At 47.9% G+C, this 15,486-nt stretch overlaps 1 protein-coding gene across 2 annotated transcripts in view; it reads left to right on the forward strand.

The window, feature by feature from the left end:
* The window catches only part of LOC134949451 (flotillin-1-like), a 91,425-nt gene that overhangs the window by 47,625 nt on the left and 28,314 nt on the right, over window positions 1-15,486 (forward strand). For both annotated transcript variants that reach the window (XM_063938022.1, XM_063938023.1), the window contains exons 2-4: window positions 13,770-13,815; window positions 15,087-15,162; window positions 15,243-15,333. In XM_063938022.1, the coding sequence (XP_063794092.1) occupies window positions 13,770-13,815; window positions 15,087-15,162; window positions 15,243-15,333 (213 nt within the window). The remainder of the gene's footprint in view (window positions 1-13,769; window positions 13,816-15,086; window positions 15,163-15,242; window positions 15,334-15,486) is intronic.

Raw genomic sequence — 15,486 nt, forward strand, 5'->3', positions numbered from 1 at the left:
TAACAGCCCCCTTTCCCGGAACTACAATTGCTCTCTGATACTAGGCGGCCGCCAGGACTTGCACTCTAAGTAGTGTAAGATAAAGATCTCAGACACATACATTTAAAGGGAGCAGGACATCCCAGAGACTACTAAAACTGCATGCCAGATCTTCAGAATAGCATGGGCAATCTTCAATGAAGAGTATGCTTGCCATATCCCAAACAGAACTAATAAATGTTTAGCTGGTCAATTATCTCAAATAATACCAGTCTTTTCCACAATAGAGAATTGATGAGAAGGGGTGGTCTTCAGTTTGCCGGCTGTCGGGATCCCGGCGCACAGTATACCGGCGCCGGAATCCCGACACTTTTTCTCCCTCTTGGGGGACCACGACCCCCCCCCCCGGAGGGAGAATAGATAGCATAGCACGCCACGGTGCCCGGAGCGTGGCGAGCGCTGCGAGCCCGCAAGGGGCTCATTTGCGCTCGCCATGCTGTCGGTATGCCAGCGGTCGGGATTCCGGCGCTGGTATGCTGGTCGCCAGGAGCCCGGCCGCCGGCATACCATACTACACCCGATGCGAAGTAACAGATGTTTTTTGCATGCATAGACAAAAGCCTTGTATTGGAATAAAGCACAGCCGCAAACTATTGAGTCAATTTTCAAAATACTACAGATTAGTGGCACTATAAAGAAATTCCAAACAGTTCTTTACAATAGGCACAATTAATAATCTCTGTAGCAAGATACTTAGCAGATTGTTCACAAAGTCTACCATAAAGAAATATCAGGGCGGATGAACTTTGTTGGGGAGATTATGCTGCTCTCAGACATGTGACCCGGGAATTTGCTAGGTCTAGCAAGCCTGCAAATTCCTGAGTCTCAGCTCCATGACCCTGGTCAGGAGAAGGGTCGTGGACCCGGGACTTAGTCCCGGGTTATTTCCTTTCACACATGCAGAAATCCTGGGTTGATGCACGTTCACGTGCAAAAATCGGGGATATAGCTGCATGTGTGAAAGGGGTATAAGAGCTAAATCCTTGTGTGTATCAGACAAGGCAGGAGCAGACTGAATACATATTACAACACAGTGTCCAGGAAGACTCCATATAAGGGCTGAAACATCCAATCCGCAAATGTCAAATAACTAAGAAAGATTCTAACTCCAGCTGCTACAATCAGGAGACAGAATGAAGCCCAGCACAATGAGACTTGCGGTACAAGGTTTTTGAAAATCTCATGGGCAATTGAATATGCCCCCTAGTCTGCACAGTTGACTAGTTACCAGGAGACTGATTGGAGCTCACAGAACCTGACCACAATCTACTAAACTATGCTTATTACAGATTTTAACACCAATACTATGAGTCCATGCATAGAATATTCATCAAGTCCTCTTTCGTCTGAATTTCCAATTAATTGATGTTTCCATATTGGTTCAGTCCACAGCCACCTGTCCTCTGTTGGCCTAGAATTAATTGGTTTCATAGTTTATTTTCTGGTCATTACTTGACACTTTGCTGCATAAGGCAACACTTCTGTTTTTCTATGATACAGGGGGAGATGTATCAAGCCTTGGAGAGTGAGAGAAAGTTAAAGAGCTGCCCAAAACAACCAATCAGCTATGTAATTTCAAAGACTGTGCTAGATAAATAACAGAAGCTTATTGATTGTTTTGGGCAACTGTTCCTCTTAATCACTCTCCAAGACTAGATTATCCCCCCCCCCCTTCCCCCATTTTGATGTGTTTTGGAAATTCAGTATTTTATAACTTTGAAAACTTTGCATCATTTAGCCCCACCTTTTCCATTCAGCGCTGCGTTTCCCTGTATAACCTCCTCATCGTTCCCGTTTCATTAGAAGCAGGTGGGATGTGGCAGATCCGGCCACTCTTCCGTGGGTGTCGGGGACTGGCCTGACAAATCGGGGTTCTCCCGCAACTTGCTGGAGAGTAGGAAAGTATGGTACTGCCTCTTTCACGCCAAAAGCACCTGGTTCCATCCTACTGTAGGTTATTAAACACGGTTTCAAGCCATGTAACAGCAGCCTGAAACCCCATTCACATCACAGGCTGGACCCGGGGTGAACTCGTTTTCAACCCAGGTCGCTGTGCGGTGTGAACGAGAGCCTGGTCGATGCTACCTGTTTCCTGTTCACTCTGTGTGGACGGGCGGCGCTTGGAGATCATGCGATCTCCAAGTGCCGCCCCCGCCGCGTCACTGGTGACATCACCAACCCGGCAATATGCCGGGTTGGAAACAGCGGCGGCGGCGGGGGGGCCTGAGGCGGGTCGCACCCTGGAAGCACCCGTGTCAGGCTCCCAGGTGCAACCTGCCACCCATGGTCTATAAGGGGTATCACACAGCAGGCTACCTGGGTCAGTGCCTGGTTCAGCCCTGGTAGCTAGCAGGGTCGGATTCCTGGGTAACACAAACCGAGCAGACCCTTCCACACCAATCCTGGACCCGCGTTGCCCCTGGCAATAACCCAGGTTATAAGTTTGGTGTGACAGGGGTGTAAGTGTATGTCACAATTACATTTCCTTCAGTTTTCAGGCTAGCTATGCAGCCTACTGCCACACCGAGGAGGTGAGGGGGAGGAGCTGAAGTGTCAACGGGGAGGGATCTGAATAGATCTGTATTGCACAGGCTGCCATGTACACAGCAGCTTGTATAGACATTTGGGGCCAGTACGCACATTTACATTAACAAGTCCCGAAAAGAATGTATTTACAGAGCTTGTTGAATGAGATATTTGCAACATACACAAATTGCAGTATGGGGCCCGCGAGTTAACGGTAAGCAGTAGACATAAGTGACATCTACTGCATTACCTGTGTGATGAATAGCCCCGGAACGTACATTTCTCTATCGTCCTAAGTGGATGCTGGGGTTCCTGAAAGGACCATGGGAATAGCGGCTCCGCAGGAGACAGGGCACAAAAAAGTAAAGCTTTTACCAGATCAGGTGGTGTGCACTGGCTCCTCCCCCTATGACCCTCCTCCAGACTCCAGTTAGATTTTGTGCCCGAACGAGAAGGGTGCAATCTAGGTGGCTCTCCTAAAGAGCTGCTTAGAGAAAGTTTAGCTTAGGTTTTTTACTTTACAGTGAGTCCTGCTGGCAACAGGATCACTGCAACGAGGGACTTAGGGGAGAAGTAGTGAACTCACCTGCGTGCAGAGTGGATTTGCTGCTTGGCTACTGGACACTAGCTCCAGAGGGACGATCACAGGTACAGCCTGGATGGTCACCGGAGCCGCGCCGCCGGCCCCCTTGCAGACGCTGAAGAGAGAAGAGGTCCAAAATCGGCGGCTGAAGACTCCTGAGTCTTCATAAAGGTAGCGCACAGCACTGCAGCTGTGCGCCATTTTCCTCTCAGCACACTTCACACAACAGTCACTGAGGGTGCAGAGCGCTGGGGGGGGCGCTCTGAGAGGCAAATAAAAACCTTATTAGAGGCAAAAAATACCTCACATATAGCCCACAGAGGCTATATGGAGATATTTAACCCCTGCCTAACTTCAAAAATAGCGGGAGACGAGGCCGCCGAAAAAGGGGCGGGGCCTATCTCCTCAGCACACAGCGCCATTTTCTCTCACAGAAAAGCTGGAGAGAAGGCTCCCAGGCTCTCCCCTGCACTGCACTACAGAAACAGGGTTAAAACAGAGAGGGGGGGCACTGATTTTGGCGATATTGTATATATATAAAAGATGCTATAAGGGAGAAACACTTATATAAGGTTGTCCCTATATAATTATAGCGTTTTTGGTGTGTGCTGGCAGACTCTCCCTCTGTCTCCCCAAAGGGCTAGTGGGTCCTGTCCTCTGTCAGAGCATTCCCGGTGTGTGTGCTGTGTGTCGGTACGTGTGTGTCGACATGTATGAGGACGATGTTGGTGAGGAGGCGGAGAAATTGCCTGTAATGGTGATGTCACTCTCTAGGGAGTCGACACCGGAATGGATGGCTTATTTAGAGAATTACGTGAGAATGTCAACACGCTGCAAGGTCGGTTGACGACATGAGACGGCCGACAATCTATTAGGACCGGTCCAGGCGTCTCAGAAACACCGTCAGGGGTTTTTAAAAAAACGCCCATTTACCTCAGTCGGTCGACACAGACACAGACACGGACACTGAATACAGTGTCGACGGTGAATAAACAAACGTATTTCTCATTAGGGCCACACGTTAAGGGCAATGAAGGAGGTGTTACGTGTTTCTGATACTACAAGTACCACAAGAAAGGGTATTATGTGGGAGTGAAAAAACTACCTGTAGTTTTTCCTGAATCAGATAAAATAAAATGAAGTGTGTGATGATGCGTAGGGTTACCCCGATAGCAAATATTGGCGTTATACCCTTTCCCGCCAGAAATTAGGGTACGTTGGGAAACACCCCTTAGGGTGATAAGGCGCTCACACGCTTATCAAGTGGCGTTACCGTCTCCAGATACGGCCGCCCTCAAGGAGCCAGCTGATAGGAAGCTGGAAAAATATCCTAAAAAGTATATACACACATACGGTGGTTATACTGCGACCAGCGATCGCCATCAGCCTGGAGATGCAGTGCTGGGTTGGCTTGGTCGGATTCCCTGACTGAAAATATTTTATTCATGTAGAGCATTTAATAGGATGCATTCTATATATATGTATGTGAGATGCACAGAGGGATATTTGCTCTCTGGCATCAAGATAAGTGCGTTGTCCATATCTCCCAGAAGATGTCAGGGACACGACAGTGGTCAGGTGATACAGATCCCATACGGCAGATGGAAGTATTGCTGTATAAAGGGAAGGAGTTATTTGGGGGTCGGTCCATCGGACCTGGGGACCACAGCAACAGCTGGGAAATCCAACCTTTTTTACCCCAAGTTACATCTCAGCTAAAAAAGACACCGTCTTTTCAGCCTCAATCTTTCCTTTCCCATGAGGGCATGCAGGCAAAAGGCCAGTCATATCTGCCCAGACATAGAGGTAAGGGAAGTAGACTGCAGCAGGCAGCCCTTTCCCAGGAAAAGAAGCCCTCCACCGCGTCTGCCAAGTCCTCAGCATGACGCTGGGGCCGTGCAAGCGGACTCAAGGTGGGGGGGTAGTCTCAAGAGTCTCAGGGCGCAGTGGGATCACTCGCAAGTTGACCCCTAGATCGTACGAGTATTATCCCAGGGGTAAAGATTGGAGAGTCGAGACATCTTCTCCTCGCAGCTTCCTGAAGTCTGCTTTACCAACGGCTCCCTCCGACAGGGAGGCAGCATTGGAAACAATTCACAAGCTGTATATCCAGCAGGTGATAATCAAAGTACCCCTCCTACGACAAGGAAAAGGGTATTATTTTTCCACACTATATTGTGGTACTGAAGCCAGACGGCTTGGTGACACATAGTCTAAATCTAAAATGTTTTGAACACTTACATAAAAGGTTCAAATCGAGATAAAGTCACTCAGAGCAGTGATAGCGAACCGGAAAAAAGGGGACTATATGGTGTCCCTGGACATCAAGGATTACCTCCATGTCCAAAATTTGTCCTTCTCATCAAGGGTACCTCTGGTTCGTGGTACAGAACTGTCAATATCAGTTTCAGACGATGCCGTTTGAATTATCCACGGCACCCCGGGCCTTTTTACCAAGGTAATGGCCGAAAAGATGTTTCTTCAAAGAAAAGGCATCTAAATTATCCCTTACTTGCACGACCTAAAAAGGGCAAGTTCCAGAGAACAGTTGGAGGTCGGAAGAGCACTATCTAAAGTAGTTCTTCGACGGCACGACTGGATTCTAAATATTCCAAGAATCGCAGCTGTTTTCCGACGATACGTCTGCTGTTCCTAGGGATGATTCTGGACACGGTTCAGAAAAAGGTTTTTCTTCCCGAGGAAAAAGCCAAGGAGTTATCCGACCTGTCAGGAACCTCCTAAAACCAGGAAAGGTGTCTGTACATCAATGCACAAGAGTCCTGGGAAAAATGGTGGCTTTTTACGAAGCAATTCCATTCGGCAGATTCCATGCAAGAATTTTCCAAAGGGATCTGTTGGACAAATGGTCAGGGTCGCATCCTCAGATGCACCTGCGAATAACCCTGTCGCCAAGGACAAGGGTATATCTTCTGTGGTGGTTGCAAAAGGCTCATCTATTGGAGGGCCGCAGATTCGGCATACAGGATTTGATCCTGGTGACCACGGACGCCAGCCTGAGAGGTTGGGGAGCAGTCACACAAGGAAGAAACTTCCAGGGGGTATGGACGAACCTGGAAAAGTCTATTCACATAAACATTCTGGTACTAAGAGCAATCTAAAATGCTCTAAGCCAGGCGGAACCACTCCTGCAAGGAAAACCGGTGTTGATTCAGTCGGACAACATCACGGCGGTCGCCCATGTAAACAGACAGGGCGGCACAAGAAGCAGGAGTGCAATGGCAGAAGCTGCCAAGATTCTTCGCTGGGCGGAGAATCACGTAATAGCACTGTCAGCAGTGTTCTTCCCGGGCGTGGACAACTGGGAAGCAGACTTCCTCAGCAGACACGATATACACCCGGGAGAGGGGGGTCTTCATCCAGAAGTCTTCCACATGCTAATAAACTGTTGGGAAAGACCAATGGTAGACATGATGGCGTCTCGCCTCAACAAGAAACTGGACAAGTATTGCGCCAGGTCAAGAGATCCACAGGCAATAGCTGTGGACGCACTGGTAACACCTTGGGTGTACAAATCAGTATATGTGTTTCCTCCTCTGCCTCTCATACCAAAGGTATTGAAGATTATACGGTGAGGAGGAGTAAGAAATACTAGTGGCTCCGGATTGGCCAAGAAGGACTTGGTACCCGGAACTTCAAGAGTTGGTCACGGACGACCCGTGCCCTCTACTTCTGAGAAGGGACCTGCTACAACAGGGTCCCTGTCTCTTTCAAGACTTACCGCGGCTGCGTTTGACGGCATGGCGGTTGAACGCCAGATCCTAAAAGGGAAAGGCATTCCAGAAGAAGTCATTCCTACCTTGATTAAGGCAAGGAAGGAAGTCACCGCGAAACATTATCACCGCATTTGGCGAAAATATGTCGCGTGGTGCGAGGATCGGAGTGTTCCGACGGAGGAATTTCAACTGGGTCGTTTCCTACATTTCCTACAATCAGGATTGTCTAGGGGTCTCAAATTGAGATCTATTAAGGTTCAAATTTCGGCCCTGTCAATATTCTTCCAAAAAGAATTGGCCTCAGTTCCTGAGGTACAGACTTTTGTTAAAGGAGTACTGCATATACAGCCTCCTGTGGTGCCTCCGGTGGCACCGTGGGATCTAAATGTAGTTTTAGATTTCCTCAAATCCCATTGGTTTGAACCATTGAAAAAGGTGGATTTTAAATATCTCACATGGAAAGTGACTATGTTACTGGCCCTGGCTTCCGCCAGGAGAGTATCTGAATTGGCGGCTTTATCTTATAAAAGCCCTTATCTAATCTTCCATTCGGATAGGGCAGAACTGAGGACTCGTCCGCATTTTCTCCCTAAGGTGGTATCAGCGTTTCACCTGAACCAACCTATTGTGGTGCCTGCGGCCACTGGCGACTTGGAGGACTCCAAGTTGTTGGACGTTGTCAGAGCCTTAAAAATATACATTTCAAGGACGGCTGAAGTCAGAAAATCTGACTCGCTGTTGATACTATATGCACCCAACAAGTTGGGTGCCCCTGCTTCTAAGCAGACGATTGCTCGTTGGATTTGTAACACAATTCAACTTGCTCATTCTGTGGCAGGCCTGCCACAGCCTAAATCTGTTAAGGCCCATTCCACAAGGAAGGTGGGCTCATCTTGGGCGGCTGCCCGAGGGGTCTCGGCATTACAATTCTGCCGAGCAGCTACGTGGTCGGGGGAAAACACGTTTGTAAAATTCTACAAATTTGATACCCTGGCAAAAGAGGACTTGGAATTCTCTCATTCGGTGCTGCAGAGTCATCCGCACTCTCCCGCCCGTTTGGGAGCTTTGGTATAATCCCCATGGTCCTTTCAGGAACCCCAGCATCCACTTAGGACGATAGAGAAAATAAGAATTTACTTACCGATAATTCTATTTCTCGGAGTCCGTAGTGGATGCTGGGCGCCCATCCCAAGTGCGGATTATCTGCAATACTGTACATAGTTATTGTTAACAAATTCGGGTTATATTGTTAAGGAGCCATCTTTAAGAGGCTCTTTCTGTTATCATACTGTTAACTGGGTTTAGATCACAAGTTGTACGGTGTGATTGGTGTGGCTGGTATGAGTCTTACCCGGGATTCAAATTGCCTCCCTTATTGTGTACGCTCGTCCGGGCACAGTACCTAACTGGAGTCTGGAGGAGGGTCATAGGGGGAGGAGCCAGTGCACACCACCTGATCTGGTAAAAGCTTTACTTTTTTGTGCCCTGTCTCCTGCGGAGCCGCTATTCCCATGGTCCTTTCAGGAACCCCAGCATCCACTACGGACTCCGAGAAATAGAATTATCGGTAAGTAAATTCTTATTTTCTCTTACGTCCTAGAGGATGCTGGGGACTCCGTAAGGACCATGGGGATAGACTGGCTCCGCAGGAGACATGGGCACTAAGAAAGAACTTTAGGTATGGGTGTGCACTGGCTCCTCCCTCTATGCCCCTCCTCCAGACCTCAGTTTATTACTGTGCCCAGAGGAGACTGGGTGCATTACAGGGAGCTCTCCTGAGTTTTCCTGAAAAGTAAGTATTTTGTTAGGTTTTTTATTTTCAGGGAGCCTGCTGGCAACAGACTCCCTGCAGCGAGGGACTGAGGGGAGAGAAACAGACCTACTTTAACGTCAGGCTCTGTTTCTTAGGCTACTGGACACCATTAGCTCTAGAGGGAGTCGGAACACAGGTCTCCCCTGTAGTTCGTCCCGGAGCCGCGCCGCCGTCCTCCTCACAGAGCCGGAAGATAGAAGCCGAGTGAGTATGAGAAGAAAGAAGACTTCAAAGGCGGCAGAAGACTTCAGATCTTCACTGAGGTAACGCTGCGCGCCATTGCTCCCACATAACACACATACGGCAGTCACTGTAAGGGTTCAGGGCGCAGGGGGGGCACCCTGGGCAGCAATATATCCTCATTTTCTGGCAAAAAGAAGTATATACAGCTAGGCACTGTATATATAAAGAGCCCCCGCCAGTTTTTTCATTATTTGAGCGGGACCGAAGCCCGCCGCTGAGGGGGCGGGGCTTCTCCCTCAGCACTCACCAGCGCCATTTTCTCCACAGCACACGCTGAGAGAGAGCTCCCCGGACTCTCCCCTGCTTACCACAGTGAAAGAGGGTTTTAAAGAAGGGGGGGGGGGCACATAATTGGGCGCAAATAGACGATTACAGCGCTATCTGGGTAAACATACTGTGCTTTTCCTGGGTCATTAGCGCTGGGTATGTGCTGGCATACTCTCTCTCTGTCTCTCCAAAGGGCCTTGTGGGGGAACTGTCTCCAGATAAGAGAATTCCCTGAATGTGTGGTGTGTCGGTACGCGTGTGTCGGCATGTCTGCGGTAGAAGGCTTTCCTAGTGAGGAGGTGGAGCAAATAAAGATGGTGTCTCCGTCGGCAACACCGACACCTGACTGGGTGGATATGTGGAATGTGTTAAGTGCTAATGTAAATTTATTGCACAAAAGGTTGGACAAAGCGGAGTCCAGAAATTATGCACAGAGTCAGGCTCTGCCTGCCCCTATGTCGCAAGGACCCTAAGGGTCTCAACAGCGCCCACTATCCCAAATAGTAGACACAAATATCGACACGGATTCTGACTCTAGTGTCGACTACGATGATGCAAAATTATAGCCAAAATTAGCTAAAAGTATTCAATATATGATTATTGAAATAAAGGATGTTTTGCATATCACAGAGGAACCCCCGGTCCCTGACACGAGGGTACACAGGTATAAGAAAAAGAAACCTGAGGTAACAATTACTCCTTCTAATGAGCTGAATGAGTTATTGGAAAATGGGAATCTCCAGACAAGAAACTGCAGATTCCCAAAAGGATTCTTATGGCGTATCCCTTCCCGATCAAGGACAGGATACGGTGGGAATCCTCCCCAAGGGTAGACAAAGCGTTGACACGCTTATCCAAAAAGGTAGCACTGCCACCCCAAGATACGGCTACCCTAAGGGATCCTGCTGATCGCAAGCAGGAGGCTACATTAAAGTCCATTTACACATACTCTGGTACCTTACTCAGACCGGCGATAGCGTCGGCTTGGGTTTGTAGCGCTATAGCAGAGTGGACTGATACCTTAACGACAGAATTGGATACCCTGGATAGGGATACCATTTTGTTAACCCTGGGTCATATTAAAGATGCTGTCTTATATATGAGGGATGCTCAAAGAGACATTGGCCTACTGGGTTCTAAAGTCAACGCTATGTCCATTTCTGCTAGACTAGTCCATGGACAGGTGATGCCGACTCAAAAAGGCATATGGAGGTTTTACCTTATAAGGGTGAGGAATGGTTTGGAGAAGGTCTCTCGGACCTGGTCTCCACAGCTACGGCAGGTAAATCAAATTTTTTGCCTTATATTCCCTCACAGCCTAAGAAAGCGCCACATTATCAAATGCAGTCCTTTCGCTCAAATAAAAACAAGAGAGCACGAGGGATCGTCCTTTCTTGCCAGAGGTAAGGGCAGAGGGAAAAAGCTGCCAACCACAGCTAGTTCCCAGGAGCAGAAGTCCTCGCCGGCCTCTACAAAATCCACCGCATGACGCTGGGGCTCCGTTGAGGGAGTCCGCCCCAGTGGGGGCACGTCTTCGACTTTTCAGCCACATCTGGGTTCTCTCACAGGTGGATCCCGGGACAATAGAAATTGTCTTCCAGGGTTACAAGCTGGAATTCGAAGAGGTGCCCCCTCGCCGGTTTTTCAAATCGGCCCTACCAGCTTCTCCCCCAGAGAGGGAGATAGTTTTAAATGCAATTCAAAAATTGTGTCTTCAACAGGTGGTGGTAAAAGTTCCCCTGCTACAACAAGGGAGGTGGTATTACTCAAGTCCCGAAACCGGACGGTTCAGTCAGACCCATTTTAAAATTTAAAATCCTTGAACATATACTTAAAAAGGTTCAAGTTCAAGATGGAATCGCTCAGAGCGGTCATCGCCAGCCTAGAAGGGGGGGATTTTATGGTATCCCTGGACATAAAGGATGCATACCTTCATGTTCCCATATATCCACCTCATCAGGCGTACCTGAGATTTGCGATACAGGATTGTCATTACCTATTTCATCACCAAGGTAATGGCAGAAATGATGGTGCTCCTGCGCAAGCAGGGTGTCACAATTATCCCATACTTGGACGATCTCCTTATAAAGGCGAGATCACGAGAGCAGTTGTTGAACAGCATGTCACTTCCTCTGAAGGTGCTACAGCAACACGGCTGGATTCTCAATATCCCGAAGTCACAGTTAGTGCCTACGACTCGTTTGACCTTCTTAGGCATGATTCTGGATAAGGACCAGAAAAGGGTTTATCTTCCGATAGAAAAGACCCAGGAACTCATGACTCTGGTCAGGGAGAGGGTTTTCCAATGGGACCTACTGGACAAGTGGTCTGGGTCACATCTACAGATTCATCGGTTGATCACCCTGTCCCCCAGGGCCAGGGTATCTCTCCTGTGGTGGCTGCATAGTGCTCACCTTCTGGAGGGTCGCAGATTCGGCTTTCAGGACTGGGTTCTGGTGACCACGGACGCGAGCCTCCGAGGTTGGGGAGCAGTCGCACAAGGAAGAAGCTTCCAAGATCTTTGGTCGAGTCAAGAAACTTGTCTTCACATCAACGTCCTGGAACTGAGGGCCATATACAACGCCCTTCGTCAAGCGGAGACTTTGCTTCGCGACCTGCCGGTTCTGATCCAGTCAGACAACATCACCGCAGTAGCTCATGTAAACCGCCAAGGCGGCACAAGGAGCAGAATGGCAATGGCGGAAGCCACCAGGATTCTTCGCTGGGCGGAAAATCATGTGGGCGCACTGTCGGCAGTTTTCATTCCGGGAGTGGACAACTGGGAAGCAGACTTCCTCAGCAAACACGATCTACATCCAGGAGAGTGGGGACTTCATCAGGAAGTCTTCGCACAGATTGCAAGTCAATGGGGCATGCCCCAGATAGACATGATGGCGTCCCGCCTAAACAAAGAACTACAGAAGTGTTGCGCCAGGTCTAGAACCCTCAGGCGGTGGCAGTGGACGTCCTAGTGACACCGTGGGTGTTCCAGTCGGTCTATGTGTTTCCTCCTCTTCCTCTCATCCCCAAGGTGTTGAGAATAATAAGGAAAAGAGGAGTACAGACAATTCTCATTGTTCCAGATTGGCCGCGAAGGGCCTGGTATCCGGATCTGCAGGAAATGCGCATAGAAGATCCGTGACCTCTTCCTCTATGACAGGACCTGTTACAACAGGGGCCCTGTCTGTTCCAAGACTTACCGCGGCTGCGTTTGACGGCATGGCGGTTGAACGCCGGACCCTAACGGAAAAGGGCATTCCAGATGAGGTCATTCCTACTCTGATAAAGGCTAGGAAGGACGTGACAGCTAAACATTATCACCGTATATGGCGGAAGTATGTTTCTTGGTGTGAGGCCAGGAATGCTCCTACGGAAGAATTCCATCTGGGCCGTTTCCTTCACTTCCTACAGACTGGAGTGAATTTGGGCCTAAAATTAGGCTACATGGAGGTTCAGATTTCGTCCCTATCTGTTTTCTTTTAGAAGAAATTAGCTTCCCTTCCAAAAGTACAGACTTTTGTGAAAGGAGGGCTGCATATTCAGCCTCCTTTGTACCTTTTGGTGGCGCCTTGGGACCTTAACATGGTGTTGAGTTTCCTTAAGTCGCACTGGTTTGAACCACTTGAAACCGTGGAATAAAAATATCTCACTTGGAAAGTGATCATGTTGTTAGCCTTGGCCTCGGCTAGGCGAGTATCGGAATTGGCGGCTTTGTCTCATAAAAGCCCCTATCTGGTTTTCCAGATGGATAGAGCAGAATTGCTGACCCGTCCTCAATTCTTGCCTAAGGTGATTTCATCTTTTCATATGAACCAACCTATTGTGGTGCCTGTGGCTACACGTGACTTGGAGGATTCCGAGTCCCTTGATGTGGTCAGGGCTTTGAAGATTACGTAGCCAGAACGGCTAGAGTTAGAAAAACAGAGGCACTGCTTGTCTTGTATGCAGCCAACAAGGTTGGCGCTCCTGCTTCAAAGCAGACTATTGCTCGCTGGATCTGTGACGCGATTCAGCAGGCTCATTCAACGGCTGGATTGCCGTTACCAAGTTTTCATCAGTCTCGGACTGATGCTGTGTTGTTTCATACTGTTAACTGGTTCGTATATCCCAGGTTATACGGTGTGAATGGTGTGGGCTGGTATGAATCTTGCCCTTGGATTGACAAAAATCCTTTCCTCGTACTGTCCGTCTCCTCTGGACACAGTTTCTCTAACTGAGGTCTGGAGGAGGGGCATAGAGGGAGGAGCCAGCGCACACCCATACCTAAAGTTCTTTCTTAGTGCCCATGTCTCCTGCGGAGCCCGTCTATTCCCCATGGTCCTTACGGAGTGCCCAGCATCCTCTACGGACTAGGAGAAAAAGATTTACCGGTAGGTTTAAAATCTTATTTTTACAAATCCAAGGGAAAAGTAAGTACCTTATTTATTGTGAATATGCACCTAAAGAAGAAACATATTAAAGCATAGATCTTCCTAGTTTTATATAAAGTTACTGTCTATATAACAAATAAAATATACTGCATTATGTACAGGACACTAACATGCTTCCATTGTTTGCTATTCAGATGTCGTTTCACACCTGTGGACCGAATGAAGCCATGGTTGTATCAGGTACAGTAGCTTGTCTTGCACACTTACAGTATAAAGCACTGTGGCAGGCTATATGAAGAAGCTTGGTAATTTCCAGTTATCCTAATATTGTCTCTTCAGACTGCTACTAATGTCATGTGACTAGCATCACAGTCACATGATTTATTCAATAGAGGGGCTTTGGAAAACCCCTCTGAGCTCTCGCTGCACTGTAAAATGCCCATCCCTCTTTCATTACATGACCTGTATGACATGGCAGCCATACTTTGTGCCATCTAGAGAGATTTAAAAAAAAAAAACAGATGATGATTTGTCAGAGGATGGAACGCTAAGAATAATTACTATAAAACGCATGCTTAAAAAAAAATCAGTGTAGTGCACATAGCCTCAGGTCCAGTCTGGCTCTTCCTATGATTATATCTTGGGAACGATGACGACTTTTTAACAATACATAACATTGTATCACTTGTATCAGCAATATTCACATTTTGAGTGGTAAAAGGAGAAACACTGTATTTTTGTTCAGAATACAGTCTTGATTTATCCATGTATCTCCTACAGAATTTGTTAAGAAGCTGTGATTGTGTAGGTGAATGAGTGCCTGGGTGAGAATGCCGTCCTTTTCTTGTTAGTGTCTGGAATGTGTAGTATGAGGTCACACATCTTTCTCCTGTCACCCAGTTAGGTTGAACAAGGCCAAACTGATCATACAACAACCGGTTCTTTTTTTTTTTTTTTCTCTTTAAAGCAACTTGTCCATAACAGTGGTTCTGAATAAGGCAAGGTCGTCGATACGGCCAATCAGCAAAAGCTTCATGTACAATGTATTGGGGGAGATTTATTTATTGAAATGGACAAAGGAAAGTGTTTAGCTCCTAGTTATTATTTTATAGCCTTTACTAGAGAAATGATAGCCAGAAGCTGGTTGGTTTCTATGGGTAACCTTTCCACTTTGTCCTCTGTAGTAGGTTTGATAAGTCTCCAACATTGGGCGGGATGCATCAAGAACATGTGATGCATCCCGCCACTGATCGCATGCATAGCGGCTTCTATTTATTCTGAAGATATAAGCAATGGACAGCTCTCCCGATAAGAGTTGTCCTTTGTGGTATGGGAACTTCCAAGTTTCTGACTCTTTAGTTCTATTGTGCATGCACGACCAAAACCCAGCGCATTCACAAGCCGCGGGGGACACTGGGAGGGATCCTATTGGATATACGGTATACCGCCTCCCTTACTTGTGCCGCGACTGTAATTGGTTTGAGCCCTTTAAGTTTTTTCTTTGTTTTCAGGCATGTGCCGCAGCCCTCCTGTAATGATTTCGGGTGGCCGGGTGTTTGTCCTGCCCGGTGTACAGCGGATTCAGAGGTGAGATACATTTACCTGTCTCGCTGTTCATCCGGCATTACAGTAGGTGTCTATATATCCTGTATTATGTCACCTTTTAGGATCTCCCTGAATACGATGACGCTGAATGTGAAGAGTGAGAAGGTCTATACACGACATGGAGTCCCCATCTCAGTTACTGGTATTGCTCAGGTAAGGCAGGATAGGAGCACACGATGTGTGGCTCCTAAACTACCGTCATGAAAGGGATGATCTAATCTGGAAGGGCATCTTGGAACGTTGGGTACAATATGTAAAAGTTTCCATAGTAACACAGGAAGGGTCTGACCTTGTGCGTCTGGCTCA

The sequence above is a fragment of the Pseudophryne corroboree genome, chromosome 8 (genome assembly GCF_028390025.1).
Source record: "Pseudophryne corroboree isolate aPseCor3 chromosome 8, aPseCor3.hap2, whole genome shotgun sequence".
In the NCBI taxonomy this organism is placed as follows: Eukaryota; Metazoa; Chordata; class Amphibia; order Anura; family Myobatrachidae; genus Pseudophryne; species Pseudophryne corroboree.